We start from the raw sequence: 20,569 nt of genomic DNA on the forward strand, positions 1-20,569 counted from the left end.
GAGAAAATGTTAATGGGGTAGTCCAATCAGATTCCAGGTGACTACACTTTCCCCCTCCTGCTCTTTTCAAAGAGCCTAGAATATTCTACCTCAGACATTTGAGATAATTATGCTGTGCTTTGCTTTTAAGTATACAGGAGAAAACAGGGGCCCCACCATGCACCTGAAGAATCAGAGCCTGAGGCAGGGACTTGTCCATTATTCAGGACATGCTATGAAGAAACACGACAAAAATTATTTTTGCCATGACCTCTCCCATATTTCAGGTTTCCATCCAGAAAACCCTTTTAACTCATGCAATGTTAGTTTAATGGCATCGTAGCATACATTTTCTCTGCTCCCCACAGGCTTTCAAATAATTCACTCCCCTTCTCCTGGAATATTTCCTTTTAAAAATGTGACAGGCTGAGTTCAACATTTTTCTGACAAAAAAGAAAGAGAAAATACTGTAGGCTCTTAACTTCCTCTTCCCAGAAATGCTTCTCTTATAAACTAGACAAAATACAGTGAAGTACCATGAACTGGTCATATTATTTCAGGTGAGACCTCATTAGGTAACTTTTCATAGAATGGAGAAAAAGTATCTTGTGCTCTTTAATTCAATAATTCATATGGAAGAGAAAGTAGCAAAAAGTCATCCACTAAATTACTGTTTATCACTATAATAAAAGCAAGAGCAGTGACGGTACCAGAAGGAATGTAAGCTCATAACAACAAACATAGGAACACACAGATATAAGACACACATTGGTGCCTCACCAGTAATCATAACTATCGTCCCAATTGTCAAAATGCACTAGTAAGCGATCTTCAACAATGTCTGCTATGGTCGCCACACACACCAAGGACGGGTTCTTCCTGTCGATGGCCTCCAGCTTCATTCCAACTTGAAATTCTTTAGGTGTTAGCCCATTCTAACAAGGCACCAGAAGGGGAAGAGGCATGGAAAGAAAACACCAAACAGAACTGAGCCAGCATCAAAACTTGTATGGTGTTTAGCATCAGCAATGTCCATGGGGCATCAGAACTGACCCTCGGGAAGAAGGCCTGCCCACTCCTGTAAACCACCCAGCAGTTGTCTCTTAGATTGCACTCACAGCAAGCATCTGGGAATCTCACTTTCCGTTGGGCTTTTCTCTTCTGTTGTGCAGAGAGATTTTCTTCCCTTTGTCACCTTCATTTTACCCCTCTTCTGTTCTTGCAGCAATATGTATAAATTTTAAGATACTATATTTACTGAATACAGTAATATCAAAGGATTGTATATGCTTTGAAAGGTTTTTGATTAGTTTCCAAATACCACGATTTGAAAAAAGTGGTAAAGATGGGCTCTTTATGTGTCAAAAATATTATTTACCTGAACTGAAAATAGTGGCTTCCTCAATATTTAAGGAGCATATGTACTAATCCATGAATAAAATTATAGTTTAAAATATAAATGCCTTCTTCAATTATCTTTACTCTTTTAGTATACAATATATGAATTATGATTTACACCACCATCACAATTTCAAAGTCCCACTCAGTATAGCTGTAACTAGTGAGTCCTAGAATTTAGGGAGTGTGCACTGTACACAGTTATCTGGACAATAGACAAAGATTTTTTTCCACTTCTTTGCTATCCACACTGAACCCTGACTGTTATTTCCCTTTAGCACATTCTATTTTTAAAGCAGGTTCACATTTCAATGGTACCCTTCCCTTGGTATCGTTCTATGAAACACATACAATACTTGTACAACATTCGTTTCGAGATGAGCAAAGTGAAGTTTGGAGAGAGTCACTGAGGGACCAGCACAGTGATATGGCCTGCAGGTGGCACAGCTGACTCCTGACCCCAAGCTGCTGTCCTGCCCTGCTCTCTCCGCAGTGTGCCAGCCTCTCGGCTGAACCAGCGAAGAAGAGAGAAGGTTGTAACTTATTCTCTGTTGTAGGTACATTCGGTTGCTGTGAACACAAATAGCAAAGGAACAGCTGCACCCCAATCCTCATAACCCCCTTGAATCCATATGAAATATTAGTTTTGTCTGCATTACACTTAAGTACAGGAAGCCTTCAAAAAGTTTGTGAAAAATCAAAGTTAGTATGAATTTTCCATGAACTTTCTGAAGTTCCCTGGTAGATCTGTGCTGGTAACTCGAAGTCTATCTGGGTTATCTATCGCTTGCAAAACTAAGTCTAAATGACCAACTCACTGACTGCAAGCAGAGAAACAAATGTTTGAAAAAAAATCTTAATTTTTAGTAGGCTTTAAATATATAGTTTTCAACTTTACCCATCTAATTGAAGTATTTAATTGCACTTTTAGAGAGAGAGAAAAAAAATACACCCTTAGGAAATTGTGACAAATTAAATGAGAAAAGTCATAGGAAGTTTTCAGAGTTCCCATAATTTCTTAAAGGATTAAAATACAACATAAATATGAAGTGAATTTTAAGTACTTAAGCTCAGGGGGAAATGTGATTTATACTGAAGAAGAAAATACTTACAGAACTTCTGTTTCTGAATAATTTCTTGGGAGCATTTTGCAATTTGCAGGCTTTCAAGTAATCCATCCAAACAAATTTATCTTTTCTATAACCTAAAAAAAAAGTGCAGATTACTCAAAATACCCACTAGATGTAACCATATACATATTAAATACATTATTATTATTCAGTCTTCTGCCATACAATGATGTCCTTAGCAGACCACAAATTTACAATAATTATAACAATTTTTAAAATGTATTGAATTCAGAAGTATAAAGGGTGGTTTCCCATTATGTACTTTCTTGTCTACAAATTTTCCAAGTTCACTGAGCTGTAGGGTCGGCACCCTGGTGGCTTGATTATTAGAGTCTCAACTCCCATGAAGCTTTTCCAGAAGGGCAAAGGATAAGATGAGATGAGACTGCCCCCACTCCCAAAAAAGCTGTGTCCTGGAAACCAGTATCAGAGGCCCCGATGGTGCTGCAATCCAGGACGTGAGACACCTTGGGAGATTACAGGCACCCTTCCCAATAGAAAGGCCACTGGGTTTCTCCAAGCTTTCTGTTCCTTCTCTTAGCAAGTTTCCCACTAAAAGATGACTCATCCTCCCATTCATCTTCCCTGAAGTGGCTCAACCCAGCACTGACCCAAATAATACAGTCTCAATAAATAGCTTCTGGCTGAGTGTCACACTGTGCACAGAAAGCCAAACCCCTGGCCAGCCTTCCAGGGCATGGGGACACCTCTTACCTCCTCACCCACTTTCTATCTTGCTTCTCCGCTGTCTCCCTGAGTCCCCTGACCCCCAACCCAAGACACTCACTCTGGCTTCTCCTCAACTACATGCTTACCTAGAGAGCCAACCTGTTCCCTTTCTCTTTCCATCCAAGTCTCTGGGGATAGGGAGGCTTGCACCCTCAGAGTCCTCTCCATCCTGCTTTCTGAAGAGTGCCCTGCCCCTATTCTCCCTCTTCTAGAAGGAAAACTGCATGCAGATGGAGGCTGCTTGCTTCATTTGCAGTTTTAGCCCCAGTGCCTGTGCACAGAAAGGGCTCCACAGCACCCACTGGGTAGAAGAGCCTATCTCCAGCTCCAGTGAAACCCAGCAACCTTGAGGCATTTTGCAATCAGCCCACGAGGGGCAGACTCCAAGGGACAGCTTGAATTAATTACAAAAAGAACAACTATATTCTAACTCTAGAAGTTGCAATGGTCATGAAATTGGCTAGCTCCCAAAAGGAGGCCATTCACAGAAGTTTGTTAGGCAAAGAGAGAGACCCATCACCACCTCCCTGACCACATCCTCTCACTTGGCACACACCAAATACAAAAGATTTTGGTCATGTCTACCCAGTCCAGGTTTCTGCAGGGTATAACAAAGATGAAATTTTTAATTCCCACTCAAAAGAGATAGACAGTGAAGTCTTTTTCCTCGAGCCATATTCAACATGATTCTAAACTTTGAAACAAATGATTGACAGTGAATCTAGTGTCCTCTCCATGCCAGGCCATTGACTAAGCGGGATATTTCATTTCAACCATGATCTGATCATATTTTCTCACCTTGTAAGTCTTAATAAAGTTTATGTAAAATAAATGCACTCGTAATATTCTATTTCTTCCCTAGTACCCTACCAGAATATCAAATCTAAACAGTCTTGATGCTTTTCTTTTAAAGACAATCATCTCTAAGGATGGTTATCACTGTGGCCTTACTGCTTTTGTGGCTCAAGCTTTTCTTTTGTAAATCAATTCACACCAGGCTCTCCTGTTAATATTCCATGAAATGTTGTTAAAACAAAGCTAAAATAACCACCAGCTCTCTTTCCAGCTGGTAAATGCATCCTGACTTACCCTTAGGGATGTGAAGTTCATGTTTGGTCTTTTCACACCACCCCACTGGGTGGATGTCAGGGGAACCAGCATTGGTCCAAAAATCATAGCAGCTTAAATAACCGTCAAAATGAAGTCTTAGACGGTAACCACACACCTGCAAAGTGGAAAGTTTGTAATCATTCATTAAATGCTGTAAATTTGAAGTAGACACAAAATATTCATATATTTTGGCAGTACCATGAACATGTAGGAGACATTCCTTCTATCCTCTTGTTTTCACTAGAAAACAAATTTATAAATGGCATCTAATCAAAATGAAATGGTGAAAGTAAGTTTTCAAGAATCTACAGCCTTCTGCAAAAAATATTATCTTTTTACTTGATTTAGAAATCTGAAGGCCATTTACATATTCACTAACTGACTGCTTATTAATTCAATACTTATCAAATATTTTGCTCACAAACCCTACCTCCTGCTGTCTGCCTTAGATTCACATCTCAAAACAGCAAAAGCAAAAGCAATGAGAGAAACCAGTCTGGGTAGCGTTTGCTTCAACCATAACATATGGATCTGGCATACTCAATAATGGAAATAACAAAATGGTCTAAGAATTACACCCTCTAGATAGGCAGCACAAGTTTAATAGCTATAATCAATCAGTAAAGTAAATGGATGTGACTCTATGTTTAATACCATCAGAAATATAGTATCCTTTATCAATCTAATGAAAATAATATATATAAACATAATGATAAATCATATGTATTACATTTTATGAGCCATCAGTTTTATCATTGGCTCCTCACTCTATACTATTTTCATAAAATGTTTGTATTCATATAAATAATTTACATGCATGAATAGTAATCATACACTTTCTCATTAGTTCAGCTACAACACAAGTAAGTACATCTCTGTTAACAGGTGAAACAAAACTGTGTGGATTCAGATACTGTTATCAGCTTCAGGTAAAAACTATTTGCCAAGTCAAAGTAAGTACCAGTGATGAAGGACTTATTAGAAAATTTATCTTCAGACAAAGATAAAAATTCATTAAGAAGCGTATTTTCAACCATCGCTGACTAAAATAAGTCCACAATGCACTATCACTTATTTATGACATTAAGTACTCAATTCTTTTATGAGAAAACCCTGCTTCTGTCACTATGCAATTAGCCCAAGACAATTCCTCCATCTCTTACCTCAGCTACAGAAAGCACACAGAATACAGACGGATGTCGGGGATCAACGCCTTCTAATCTCATTCCAATTTGAAAACCATTTTCATATTCTGGAAAGGACTGATCCTATGAAAGTTCATGATATATTTTAGCCATTGAGATTTCCATATTAAACATTTATATATTTTAAATTAAACATTTGGTGTCACTTATATGCAGAATCTAAAACTCATGGAAGCAAAAGGTAGAATGGTCATTATAAGAAGCTGAGTGATGGAAGAACGGAAAGACTTTGGTCAAAGAGTATGAAGTTGCAGTTAGGAGAAATAAATGACAAGTTTTTAAGATATTTGATATGTTAATCAGCTTGGTTCCGTAATTCTACCTATTCTTGTTTTAGTCATCACTGGGTAACTATGTATGATTATAGCTTGCCAAAAAATGAAATAAAATTTGAAAATTAAAAAGAATTTTTGTATAGTTTGGAAGCTCAGTAACATAAAAGACAGAAAGTCACTTTCATATACAATGGCCCTCAAAGTTGGTGTGACCATTTTAATATGCTTCGAAACAGTTTTTCTGTGAAGTTTTATGCCTTGTGGACTTTCAATCTACTCTTTTTGCCCATTTTTCCTTCCCATCCTCTGGATAACCAATCTCTGTTGATTAATGTCAATTTGTGACTTGGATCTTCACTTTGTTTAGAGTGACTTTTTTGTAGAGAAAATTTTCACTTTGATAGAGTAAGACATACTACATTTTTCTTGTATAGTCTGCACATCCAGCCTATGAAATCCTTCATAACCTTGATGCTATACATATATTCTCCTTTTATTTTTTTTATTTGACAGATAGAGTTATAGACAGTGAGAGAGAGAGACAGAAAGAAAGGTCTTCCTTCTGTTGGTTTACTCCCCAAATGGCCGCTACTGCCAGAGCTATGCCAATCCGAAGCCAGGAGTCAGGTGTTTCTTCCTGGTCTCCCATGCGGCTGTGGGGCCCAAGCACGTGGGCCATCTTCCACTGCCCTCCCGGGCCATCGCAGAGAGCTGGACTGGAAGAGGAGCAGCCAGGACTAGAACCCAGCGCCCATATGGGATGCCGGCACCATAGGTGGAGGATTAACCAAGTGAGCCACGGCACCGGCCCCTCTCCTTTTATTTTTTAAAATTGTTGAAGTTGTGTTCTTTATATTTAAATCTACAGTGTAACTGGAATGGACTGTTCTGTGGTGTGAGGTGGGGGCCTTTTTTTTTTTTTCTTCATTTGGAAAACCAATTATCCAAGGAACTCTGTTTGAATTGTCCATACTAGAGTTGATTTGCAAAATCACCTTTTCATATCTGGTTCTGACACATGTGACATTTTATTTCTGGACCTTTCATTTTTTTTTACTTATATGCCTATCACATATAGTCTTATTTGCTTACAATGAATCTTTTTATCTACAAATCAATTTGTACCACATTGATTTTGCTAATACGGAAGTTTGTTCTCTCTCCATTCAATCTAATCATATTTGTTTATTTGACAAAGATGTGTGCTTTTTTTCACACAGATATCCAAAACGGTTGGTTATATTTCTTTCTGGGTAACTTTTAATGTTTATTGGTATTGTAAATAAATTTTCTTCACAATGGATTTTCTAATTTGTTCCCATTCATTATTCCATTCTTTAATATTGGTATCATATACCACAACTTTTCTAAATTAGTTTGAAGCAGCTGCTTTTAGCAAATTCAGCATTACCAGTCTATTTGTTCTTAATTGCAAATAAACTTATCCTAATGGAAAATGATGACTAGAATCTAGTTCTATTAGATCTGGAGTTGGGTTTTAGCCAGTAATTGTCTTACTATTTAATGTTGCTTAACATCAGAATGCCTATTTTTAGTTTCAAATGTATTCTTTTTAATAATCTTTTCATTTGGAAATAATCTCAAGCTTAAAGAAAGTTGCAGGAACAAAATAGTGCATGGGACTCTTGCACAGCCTTTCCCCAGATGCACTGACTGTGAACAGTGCACCTCATTGGCTTTATTGTTTGTTCTCTCTCTCTCTCATACATCTGTGGACACACACAGCTGTATGAAGAGATTTCAAAAGTTAATAGAATATGAAATTAATACATAAGTTGCTTCAGGTGCAAAAAATATTGAAATCCAGGCAGTCTGGCCATTAAACCCATTTTCCATTAACTTTCTGAAAACCTCTTATACAGATTGGATATATGTTTCTATGAATCATTTGAGGGTCCTTTATCCCTAAGTATTAAATGTCTTTTCCTAAGGATGGAACGTTCTCTAACATAATCACAGCTCAGTTACCAATGTCTTCAAATTTAACATCTATATGATTCATTTAACTAATTACCCATTCATATTCCAGTTTTGCATATTTTCCCAACATTTCCCTTTCCCTCACCCCTGCCTCACAACAGAACAAGAGCCAATCTGGGGTCTGAAATTACATGGGGCTGACAAGTCCTCCTAGTCACCCACAGTCTAAATACTTTCATTGCATGTGTTTGTCTTTTATGATACTAATTTCTTTTTAAAAATTTTGTCACAATAGCTAAGATATGGAATCGGCCCAAATGACTGTCAACTGAAGACTGGATAAAGAAATTATGGGGGAGGTTCCAAGATGGCCAAGTAGGGAGGGAGCATACTGCTCTGCTCTAGGAGAGGACAGCTTTAAAAAAGTGGAGAGAGTGCAGTCTCAGGGAAGAGTTAGGGAGAAAATGGCAGAGGAAATTCTACACAAATCAGAGGGACACAGTGGACCTACATGGAGGGCATGGACACCCGTGGCTCAGGATTCCAGCAGCCAAGAGCTTACACACCAGCATGGAAGAGTGAGGTGGGACCAGACTGCAGCAGCCCAAGCCACAGGAAATAAAGCTGCAGGAAGAGCATAGAGGGAACCTGGCTTGAAGCCCCATGGGGGATAGTGTACCTACAAAACTGGAGGGGAAAAAAAAAGGAGAGACACATTTCTCTCCCTCCCCCATCACCTTAAAACGGTGTCCTGTAATAAGCCGATAGAGCAGGTGTCATTTTGGACATATGTAACAGCTGCGCCAGCTTATAGTCTCACCCAGCAATCAGCCAAGTGGAAACTCCTGACTCTGATGGGAAGAATTAACAGGGGGCTAAGTGCTCATGACTTGGGAGGCTTGTGTGCCAGAACTGAAAAAAAAAAAAAAAAAAAAAAGAGCGAGAGTGAAAGAAAAAGAAACTGAGGTTGGGAAGGAGGACTGTGTGTGGCTGGGACTTTGGGCAGTAACTATGGGAGACTCCACACTTTCAGGGCTTCCTGGTTATCTGGTAAGGGGCATTGCCGGGGAATTTGAGCTTACTTTGAAGACAGCATAGATCCTCTGTGTGGTCCTTGGGACTGAGTGGACTAATATTACACCCATTGGAGCTAGCACTCCTTCGAGGAGTGGTCTCCTTTAAGGAGAGGAGCTCAGCTGAGCAGAATAAATCACCCTCTGATACAGAGAAAGAGAAGAAAGAGAAAGAGAGAGGGAGAGGGGGAGAGGGGGAAAGGGGGAGAGGGGGAAAGAGGGAGAGAGGGGGAAAGAGGGGGAGAGGGGGAAAGAGGGAGAGAGGGGGAAAGAGGGAGAGAGGGGGAAAGAGGGAGAGAGGGGGAAAGAGGGAGAGAGGGGGAAAGAGGGAGAGAGGGAGAGAGGGAGAGAGGGAGAGAGGGAGAGAGAGAGAGAGAGAGAGAGAGAGAGAGATTGACTTACCAAGCCAAACCTGGCTGTGTCACCTCAGACATGACATTCACCCTGGAGAACTGAACAGAGCTTCCTGACCACACCCACCACAAACCCCTCCCCCCATATATATGTATATACACACACCCTGAAGGCAGACACTCCACATATATACAAAGACATAATACAGAGGCCAGAGCCGTGGTTCAATAGGCTAACCCTCTGCCTGCGGTGCTGGCACACCAGGTTCTAGACCCGGTCGGGGCGCCGGATTCTGTCCCAGTTGCTCCTCTTCCAGGCCAGCTCTCTGCTGTGGCCCGGGAGTGCAGTGGAGGATGGCCCAAGTGCTTGGGCCCTGCACCCGCATGGGAGACCAGGAGAAGCACCTGGCCCCTGCCTTGGGATCAGCGCGGTGCACCGGCCACAGCACACCGACCTCAGCGGCCATTGGAGGGTGAACCAGCGGCCATTGGAGGGTGAACCTTTCTCTCTGTGTCTCTCTCTCACTCTCCACTCTGCCTGTCAAAAAAAAAATAAAATAAAATAAGACATAATACAGAGATAAAACCACCACAATGGACAAAAAAAAAAAAAAAAGAAACCAACAATTATCTCCACAAATGACAAATAAAAAATGCATCAATTCAAGAAACAAGAATAAGGAAGATAACATGACACTCCCAAAAGAACACAACACTTCAAAACTAGATTGTGAAGATGATGAGATTGAAGACATGCCAGAAATGGAATTAAAAACATTGATCATAAGATTACACATAAGTAATCACAAGCATATGCATGAGCTACTGAATTCTGTACATATGAAAGAAAATTTCTCCAACAAAATTGAGATCTTAAAGAGAAATCAGAATGAAATGAAGAATTCAATATAACAAATTAAAAATGCAGTGAAAAGCCTCAACAGAATCAGTGAAGCAGAAGAAAGAATATCCAACCCAGAAGATAAAACAGGAAATTATACAGTCAAACCAAGAACAAGAAGAGGAAATTAGGAAACTCAAAAACACTGTTGGAAATCTACAGGATACTGTTAAACAACACAACATATGGGTTCTATAAGTTCTTGAACACATGGAAAGAAAGAAAAGATTAGAAGACCCTTTTAGTGAAATAATAACAAAAAAATTCCCTATTTGGAGAAAGAAACATCAAGTGCAGGAAGAACATAGAACTCCTAATAGACATGACCAGAAAAGATCTTCACCACAAAACACTGTAATCAAACTCACCATAGTAAAACATAAACGATTCTAATATGTGCATGAAAGAAATGCCAGGTTACTTTCAGAGGTTCTCCAATTAGACTCACAGTGGACTTCTCATCAGAAACCCTACAGGCTAGGAGAGACTGGCGATATATATTCCAGTCTTAAAAGAACTGCCAACCCAGAATATTAAGGTGAAATGAAGACCTTCCATAACAAACAGAATCACAAAACACTGAAGGAAGAAATAGAAGAAGATTTAAAAAATGGAATAATCTTCCATGTTCATGGATTACTAGGATCAGTATCATCAAAACGTCCATTCCTCCCAAAGCAATTTACAGATTCAATGTGATACCAATCAAAATACCAAAGACATTCCCAGATATAGAAAAAATGATTCTGAAGTATATGTGGAAACACAGGAGACCTCAGATAGCTAAAGCAAGCTTATACAACAAAAACAAAACCAGAGGCATCACAATACCAAATTTTTAAGATACTGTAATGCAGTTATAATCAAAATAGCCTGGCATTGGTACAAAAACAGATGCATAGACCAATGGAATAGAATAGAATTGCCAGAAATCAATCCAAGCATCTATATCCAACTTAGATTTGACCAAGGAGCCAAAACCAATCTCTGTGGCAAGGACAGTCTCTTCAACAAATGGTGCTGGGAAAACTGGATTCCACATGCAGAAGTATGAAGCAAGACACCTACCTTACACCTTACACAAAAACCCACTGAAAATGGAATAAAGATCTAAACCTACGACATGACACCATCAAAGTAATAGAGAACATTCGGGAAACCCTGCAAGACATTGGCACAAGCAGAGTTCTTGGAAAAGACCCCAGAGGCACATGCAGTTAAAGCCAAAATTAACAAATGGGATTACATCAAATTGTTTCTGCACTACTAAAGGAACACTCAGGAACGTGAAGGGGCAACCCACAGAATATTCAAACTATGCAACTGATAAAGGATTAATAACCAGAATATACAAAGAGATCAAGAAATTCCACAACAACAAAACAAACAACCCAGTTAAGAGATGGGTAAAGGACTTAAATAGACATTTTCTCAAAAGAGAAAATCCAAATGGCCAAAAAACACAGGAAAAAAATATTCAGGATCATTATTCACCAGGGAAATGCAAATCTAAACCACAATGAAGTTTCACCTCAACCAGTTACAATGGCTTTCATACAGAAATCAGCAAACAACAAATGCTGGCGAGGACATGGAGAAAAAGGTACCTTAATTCACTGTTAATGGGATTGTAGTCTTGCAAAGCCACTTTGGAGGACAGTATGCAGATACCTCAGAAACATAAATAGGGCCGGCGCCGCGGCTCACTAGGCTAATCCTCCACCTAGCGGCGCCGGCACACCGGGTTCTAGTCCCGGTCGGGGCGCCGGATTCTGTCCCGGTTGCCCCTCTTCCAGGCCAGCTCTCTGCTGTAGCCAGGGAGTGCAGTGGAGGATGGCCCAAGTCCTTGGGCCCTGCACCCCATGGGAGACCAGGAGAAGCATCTGGCTCCTGGCTCCTGCCATCGGATCAGCGCGGTGCGCTGGCCGCGGCGGCCATTGGAGGGTGAACCAACGGCAAAGGAAGACCTTTCTCTCTGTCTCTCTCTCACTGTCCACTCTGCCTGTTAAAAAAAAAAAAAAAAAAAAAACCTAAATATAGACTTACCATTTGACCCAGCCATTCCATTCCTGGGAATTTACCCAAGGATAATGAATTCAGCACATAAAAGAGTTATCTGCACCCCCCATGTTTATTGCAGCTCAATTCACAATAGTTAAGACATGGAAGCAACATAAATGCCTGTCAACCGAAGACTGGATAAATAAATTATGGGACATGTACACTATGGAATACTATTCAGAAGTAAAAAAAAAATGTAATCTGGTTATCTCAAACAAAATGGATGAATCTGGAAATCATACTTAGTGAAGTAAGTCAGTCTCAAAGGGACAGATATCATATGTTTCCGCTGCACAGCGGGAACAAATAGAGCACCTAAAACAAAATCTACAGAAGTGAAATTGACACTTTGAGAAGGGCTGACCTGAGCTGCCCTTGTCTTGACTGTTGAGGAACAGTTTGGGTTTTATTTTTTTATTTTTCATTTGTTTTCACTTTTTACTATTTGTTGAACTCATTATTTAACATAGAGTTAATCCTATGTGTATAAAGTCAATTGAGGATGGATTTCAGTAAAAAATAAAAGTGGGAATAAGAGAGGGGGGAGGAATTTTGTAACTGTAAAGCTGTATAGCTCTGCATACATTCACAACACTAACTTCTTTTTTTATTTTTAAGAGGCAGAGTGGACAGTGAGAGAGAGACAGAGAGAAAAGTCTTCCTTTTGCTGTTGGTTCACCCTCCAATGGCCACCGTGGCCGGTGCACTGCAGCCGGTGTGCTGCGGCCAGTGCATCGCGCTGATCCGAAGGCAGGAGCCAGGTGCTTTTCCTGGTCTCCCATGCGGGTGCAGGGCCCAAGGACTTGGGCCATCCTCCACTGCACTCCCGGGCCATAGCAGAGAGCTGGCCTGGAAGAGGGGCAACCTGTACAGAATCCGGCGCCCCGACCGGGACTAGAACCTGGAGTGCCGGCACTGCAAGGCAGAAGATTAGCCTATTGAGTCACGGTGCCGGCTATAACACTAACTTCTAAGGTTACAGTTTAAAAACTTGTAATGGGACCCCAAATTCCATTAAGCTGGTTGATAAAAATGTCATCTTAAGTTTTAAAGTGATCATATTAAGTGTTAAAATGAACATATAGATAGGATTAAGTGTTAAAGTGACCATATAAATAGGATCAAGTGTCAGGTATTTATAATAGACAGAATTAAAAAGGAGAGAATGTCCCAACATGGAAAGCAGTCCACACAGCAGACTCATAGAATGACAATTTCTGTTCTCAATGAGTTGTATTATGAGAGTTAACTGTAGATGCAGATACATCTAATTCTAATCCATCCCCATAAGGCATACTCTACATCTTCCATGCATTTCTGCATTTTTCTTCTGACAAAGTCAACATGCTTACGTATTTACTAAATCCTATACTATATTCTCTTATAGTTTCAGAACAGTTTTACCCATACTACCAAAAAATTTGCTAAAAAGAGTTCAAGATTTGTCTGCAATTTTCCTTCCCTTGTTGTCATCCAAGAACATGGTATACAGTTAAAAGCTGTGTTCAAACACCATTTGGGTTCATTTTTTCTTCTGTTTTCAATGCAGTTATGGTATTTATTTGAAATAAAGTTGAGTTCATTTGTTTCTATTTATTCTCAATTCTTAATGATGATTTTTATTTTATAGTATGTGGACTATGAATATGCTGCCCAAACTTAAAACTATACTGATAGGTATTCAAAGATACATCTCTTGTGGCTCCTCATGCCTCCTTTTGTATGAAACCATCTTCACTGTGTTACTCTTCTGAAGTTTCTTTTTTGCAAAGGTATATGATTATATGCATGTTTCTCTTCTTTTCCTTTATTTCATACATAACAGGCACCATATCATACATGCTCTTTTTCAAATAGCTATTAGCACACATGCATTTGCAATGTCACTCAGTGTCGGTTCTTCTCAACTGTATTCCTTTCCACAGCTGCACTGTACTGCACTGTGTGTAGGTACCACAGCATGTTCAGTCCTCTTCTACACTGGGATTCATGCTTTTTTCATATGAACATGAAATTGTTTCAAAATCTTTATGAATTGGCTTGTAAAATGTTGTTAAGAACTTTCTTACATTCACAGATCATTTTGGAAGCTTCTAAAGAGAAACTTAAAAAATGACAAAACCCAAAAATGAAATGGCAAGAATGAATGATTTCTCAGGAATATTTTATTTCTACAAAAATAAATGTCATGTGTGTGTTTAGCTCTCCCAGGCTTCTTCTCACATCTACTCTGTTTTCCAGCAGATTGTATTTCACAAGTTTTCTGTGACTACCTCCTGCTCGCTGCTTTCAAAATTCTCAGTTAAGTTCAAAAGCACCACACACTTATATACATACACACAATATGACACACAAGCAAATGAGAAGGACAGATCCAGGGCAGAGGGAGGGGTGGGGAATCAAATAAAAAATATGGAAAGAGGGCAGGCATTTGGCCTAGCAGGCAAGTCAAGGCTTGAAAGCCCATGTCCCAACCAGAGTGCCTGAGTTAGTTCAAGTCCCAGCTCCACTCCTGATTCTAGCTTCCTGTTAATGTGCACCCTGGGATGCAAAAGGTGATCATTTGAGTAGTCAGGTTCCTGCCACCAACACGTGAGACCTAGACTAAGTCCCAGGCTCCTGGCTTAGGCTGGCTCAGCCCCGTCTATTGTGGGCATCTGGGGGAGTGAATCAATGGAAGGGAGCTCTGTCTGTCTGTCTCTAGCAATCTCTTTCTGTGTCTGTTTGTCCCTCAAATAAATAAGTGGCTAAATAAGTAACTAAATAACATTTAAAAAGCATATGGAAAGAAAATTTAAGGAGACAGAAACTGACAGAAATTTTTTTAAGACTTATTTATTTATTTGCAAGGCAGAGTTACAGAAAGGCAGAGGCAAAGACAGAGAGAGAGGTCTTCCATCCAGTGATTCACTCCACAAATAGCCACAACAGCCAGAGCTGGGCTGATCCAAAGCCAGGAGCCAGGAGCCAGGAGCTTCTTCTGGGTCACCCATGCACGTGCAGGGGCCCAAGGACTTGGGCAATCTTCTACTGCTTTCGCAGGCTATAGCAGAGCTGGATCAGAAGTGGAGCAGCTGGAACTCAAACAGGTGCCCATAGGGATGCCAGCACTGCAGGTGGCAGCTTTACCTGCTATGTCACAGCGCTGGTCCCAGAAAAATTATTAATGTAAAATTGATGGTGAGGAGAAAGTAATACTACACTGAGAAGACTATACCTTCTAATGACACCTGAATGATAAATACAAAAACACACTAGCAATAATTCATTGATATAAAACTGGGGGCTGGTAGGAAACAGTATTATACTGAGTAGACTACACCTCCTAATCACACCGAACTGATCGATTCAAGTACCAGCAATAATTCACGGGCAGTACCTGGGATAATCAAGGATGCTCATTCCAGAAGTTTAAAATGGTTCCTCAACTGAACGTTCGGAAGCTTCATGGAGTGCTGCAAGGAATACTGTACACCTAGCAGACGAAGCACTCCCTGATGGCGGGTTTCCAATAAAAATAAAAAATTCCTTTAATACTTTGAAAGACAATGTTTGGTGAGAACTATTACTGCCTTTCATCAGTCTTTTGTCCATTCAATGGTTTATTCGTGACCTGAGACTTTTAAACTTTTTCCATTCTAAAATTCTTACATTTTGTGAACATAATTATTATCGGTGCTTACAAAATTAGGTTTTATGATGAGAAAAGGAACTATAATCACACACTTAAAGAGAATAAAAAGGCATAAGTTTATATATCTGAAGGAAAATTTACAGATAAATAAATGCAAGCCCAGAGAGGCCAAGAGACTCCTCAAGGTCACACAGCTGGTTTGGCAGCAGAGCATCACTCAGGACTGAGGTCCTCTGAGAGCCTGCCAACTGTTTGTCCCACACAAGGGGACAGAGCTGGCAACAAGACAGGCAAAACAAAACCTGGCTCAAGGCCATGGAAGGTCTCAAGGCCAATCCCCAAGAAGTGCCCTGTGCATGGGTACAAAAGTGAAGTTGTTTTCTTTTGTCATTTTCTTTGCCCAGAACAGGTACAAAATAATATTTTGTAGTATCAAATTGATTTATTTCATCACTAATGATGGAGAAGCAGCATTATTCAAAGTTCCATACCTCGTGGCAAAAGCAAGTTCAAATTATATGCTATTATTTTAAAAGCTTGTAAAATGAGTCATAGCATTAGGGAGAAAAAAGTATGATAACTAGAGGAAAGGCAGACGGGCTACTGGCAAAATTCCTTTATGAAGTACAGCGTGTGAGAGCACTGTGATTAAGCTCTTGTGCCAGCAGATCTTTGTTCCATGGGTAAAGTTATAAATATGCAGAACGAACAGCTCCTGGACACTTGCAAGATGTAGGTGAATAATTCCGGACTTCTCACTCTGTCCCCAAGGACCTCAGTGGCAAGGGCAGAGAGATGATACTTTGTAATGATTATCATGTGAACCACTGTTGACTGGGGAGGGTGGGTGGCCATCAGCACTAGCAATAGACCAGCTACTGTGCATCCCAGGACAGCACTGGTGTGCCAAGTGCAAGGTGCCATCTGAATACCCACAGGCATGCTGTTTCACTCACTGGCACTATTAATTTGACATTCAAAGAAATGTGGGAAATTGAGCATGCAATTAAATCATGGCCACCAAAGAATAGGGCAGGGCACTATGCAACAAACTAGGCAAAGTTCAGAGGCCTCTAATTTCCAAACCTTTCCATGACAGCTGTCAAACGGAAAGGTGTTCATAGGAGTTCTAGGTGCAGATGATAAAAAGTTTACTATGATGCCCAAGAGTCTTGCCAGGAGTACAGTACCCTGCTAAAGTGATCTTATCCTAGTAACATTTTCCACATCTTAACTTGTTCCAATGCGCATCTCCATGCATGCTGGAAAGTTACACTTTTCAATATGAAGGTTGAGATATCAGGAAGTCTTAAGTAGGAAACCAGTGATCTTTCAGCTGGACCTATAGAGAATTTAGCTTTTGTCAACACTGTTTTCTTTACTTAATTAAGATAATCAATCATATTATAGTAAACAATCATTTAAATGCTGCAGATCAGAACACGGAGAAATATCTTCCAGAGATGAACACAACTGAAGAGAAAGTCAGAATGCATTGTTGCCCTCTGTAAAACAGAGAGAATCAGCCTGCCAGGTTTGGAGTGTGATACTTCTGTTATTTAGTGTTTGATGAAGCAAAAGGAGTCTGGGTTTCCATTTTATCTGGATATCCCACGTGATTCAGAACTCTCTGAAAAGCCATTAAAAACCTGCTGTCACAGCCAACAACCTTAATGGTTAGAAACAATGTTCTCATGAATAGAAATAAAGTCTAAAGAATGAGAAGACCAGTTACAGCAGCCAAGCTATCCTTTTTCAAGCCATAAAGAGACACCTTTTATCCAACAAACACTCACTAGCTCTGAACTTTGAGCCAGATACAGTTATAACCACTATACTCATATTAACACATCACAGCATTATAAAATCCCTGTTAAGTAAGTGTTGTTATGTGCATTTCACAGACAAGATGGCCAAAGTACAGCAGAAGGGTGTCTGGGTTGAATGTTTGGGCAATTAATCTGTATGTTAGATCATGAAGGAAGGTTACAAGCAATACTATTCCCTTAACTGATGAAAAAATGCCATTTTTAAAATTTTATAATGAAAATTATTGTAAATTTTTAATACCTAAAATTGGTGGTCAAATATGTGCTATATAGCTATTAAATGATCCCCAAATGACAAAAGTTTAAAAACAGTGCCATGCCCCATGTAGGATCTCTGTCCTTAATGTGTTGTACTATGTGAATATAACTAGTACTCAAACAGTACTCTATACTTTGTGTGTCTGTGTGGGTGCAAACTGTTGAAATCTTTACTTAGTATATACTAAATTGATCTTCTGTATATAAAGATAATTGAAAATGAATCTTGATGAAGAATGGGATGGGAGAGGGAGCGGGAGATGGGAGGGTTGCGGGTGGGAGGGATATTATGGGGGTGGGAAGCCGCTATAATCCAAAAGTTGTACTTTGGAAATTTCTATTTATTAAATAAGTTAAAAATTAAATTAAATTTTAAAAAACAGTGCCATGAAGAGTCCAACAAAAGAGCTACTATACTTGTATAGGGGATTTGATATAGAGTAGAGGTGGCACAGTATCTTGTATGTAAAGCAGAGAAAAATGGCATTAGCACATGTGACGAACCATTTGGAGAGAAATTCCTATCACAATGCACAAAAAAAAAATTTAGATGAAGAGAAAACAAACCTCAAGAATAAAATCCATTGCAGCTATCACAAAAGTACCTGCCAAAGTGCATGACAGTCATAGCAAATACAAAGTATGGAAAAGTACGCATATGCTTTCATTTTTTGTTTAAAAAACAGCTATTTTTATCAACATTATTTACATGTCTGTGTAACAACGTATACAAATCTGAGAGTTGACCAATCAAGGTATTTCAAACAGCTCACCCAGAGTATGGAACTGGCAGAGAGAATTTCTTTTATTATAAACTTCTTTCCTGCTGGAATTTCTAAATAGTACAGTAATTTTTTTAAAAAAAAATCAACATACACATAGTCAAGCAATGATGATGCCAGGTGAGTAGGCGGGGTGCTGGCCATGGTACAAGGATGTTGTCTTCCTCCAGGAACCATTAACCCATGCAAAAAAAGAACCATTCTTGCATTTTAGAAAACTCTTATTAGTGGAAGTGTGGAGGATTAATTAGAAAAGTAGGCAAGATTATTAAATAGGCTTTCAAGACCTACCAATAACAGAATTCACCACATGCCCTGTATAGCATCTAACCTGTTTTTTTAAACTTTTATTTAACAAATATAAATTTCCAAAGTACAACTTTTGGATTATAGTGGCTTCCCACCCCCATAATGTCCCTCCCACCCACAACCCTCCCATCTCCCGCTTCCTCTCCCATCCCATTCTTCATCAACATTCACTTTCAATTATCTTTATATATAGAAGATCAATTTAGTATATACTAAGTAAAGATTTCAACAGTTTGCACACATACCGAAACAGAAAGTATAAAGTACTATTTGAGTACTGGTTATACCATTAATTCACATAGTACAACACATTAAGGACAGAGATCCTACATTGGGAGTAAGTGTACAGTGACTCCTGTTGTTGATTTAACAATTGACACTCCTGTTTATGTGCCAGTAATCACCCGAGGCTATTGTCATGAGCTGCCAAGGCTAGGGAAGCCTCTTGAGTTCGCCAACTCCGATCTTATTTAGACAAGGCCATAGTCAAAGTGGAAGTTCTCTCCTCCCTTCAGAGAAAGGTACCTCCTTCTTTGATGTCCCGTTCTTTCCACTGGAATCTCACTCACAGAGACCTTTCATTTAGATCTTTTTTTTTTTTTTTTGCCGCAGTTTCTTAGCAGTCCATGCCTGAAATACTCTCATGGGCTTTTTAGCCAGATCCAAACGCCTTAAGGGCTGAGTCTGAGGCCAGAGTACTGTTTAGGACATCTGCCATTCTATGAGTCTGCTGTGTTTCCCGAATCCCATGTTGGATCGTTCTTTCCTTTTTAATTCTAACAGTTAGTATTAGCAGACACTAGTCTTGTTTATGTGATCCCTTTGACTCTTAATCCTATCATTATGATCAATTATGAACTGAAACTGATCACTTTGACTAGCAAGATGGCACTGTACATGCCACCTTGATGGGAATGAATTGGAATCCCCTGGCACGTTTCTAACTACACAATTAGGGGTAAGTCCGATTGAGCATGTGCTGAACTATTCATCTCCTCCCTCTCTTATTCCCACTCTTATATTTACCAGGAATCACTTTTTAAGTTACATTGAAACACCTAAGAAAAATTGTGTGTTAATTAAAGAGTTCAACCAATGGTATTAAGTAGAACAAAAAAAAAGTGGTAAAAGCAATAAAGTAGTAAGTTGTTCCTTGACAGTCAGGACAAGGGCTGATCAAGTCATTGTTTGTCATAGTGTCCATTTCACTTCAACAGGTTTCCTTTTAGGTGCTCAGTTCGTTATCACAAATCAGGGAGAACATATGATATTTGTCCCTCTGGGACTGGCTTATTTCACTCAGCATGATGTTTTCCAGATTCCTCCATTTTGTTGCAAATGATGGACTTCATTTTTTATTGCTGTATAGTATTCTATAGAGTACATATTGCATAATTTCTTTATCTAGTCTTCTGTTGATGGGCATTTAGGTTGACTCCAGGTCTTAGCTATTGTGAATTGAGCTGCAATAAACATTGAGGTGCAGGCAGCTCTTTTATTTGCCAATTTAATTTCCTTTGGGTAAATTCCAAGGAGTGGGATGGCTGAGTTGTATACTAGGGTTATATTCAGGTTTCTGAGGAATCTCCAGACTCACTTCCA

The 20,569-nt window shown here is 39.5% G+C and overlaps 1 protein-coding gene across 15 annotated transcripts in view; it reads right to left on the reverse strand.

Moving 5' to 3' along the window:
- Positions 1 to 20,569, reverse strand: part of L3MBTL4 (L3MBTL histone methyl-lysine binding protein 4) — a 555,652-nt gene that overhangs the window by 332,189 nt on the left and 202,894 nt on the right. For all 15 annotated transcript variants that reach the window (XR_007921517.2, XM_051851406.2, XM_051851407.2 and 12 more), the window contains 4 exons: positions 5,510 to 5,614; positions 4,326 to 4,461; positions 2,490 to 2,581; positions 760 to 914 (listed from right to left, as the gene is read on the reverse strand). Coding sequence is in view for 14 of the 15 variants with exons in the window: in XM_051851406.2 (XP_051707366.2) it covers positions 760 to 914; positions 2,490 to 2,581; positions 4,326 to 4,461; positions 5,510 to 5,614 (488 nt within the window). In the remaining variant the exon portion in view is untranslated. The remainder of the gene's footprint in view (positions 1 to 759; positions 915 to 2,489; positions 2,582 to 4,325; positions 4,462 to 5,509; positions 5,615 to 20,569) is intronic.

Source organism: Oryctolagus cuniculus, chromosome 10 (genome assembly GCF_964237555.1).
Source record: "Oryctolagus cuniculus chromosome 10, mOryCun1.1, whole genome shotgun sequence".
NCBI classification, from domain to species: domain Eukaryota; kingdom Metazoa; phylum Chordata; class Mammalia; order Lagomorpha; family Leporidae; genus Oryctolagus; species Oryctolagus cuniculus.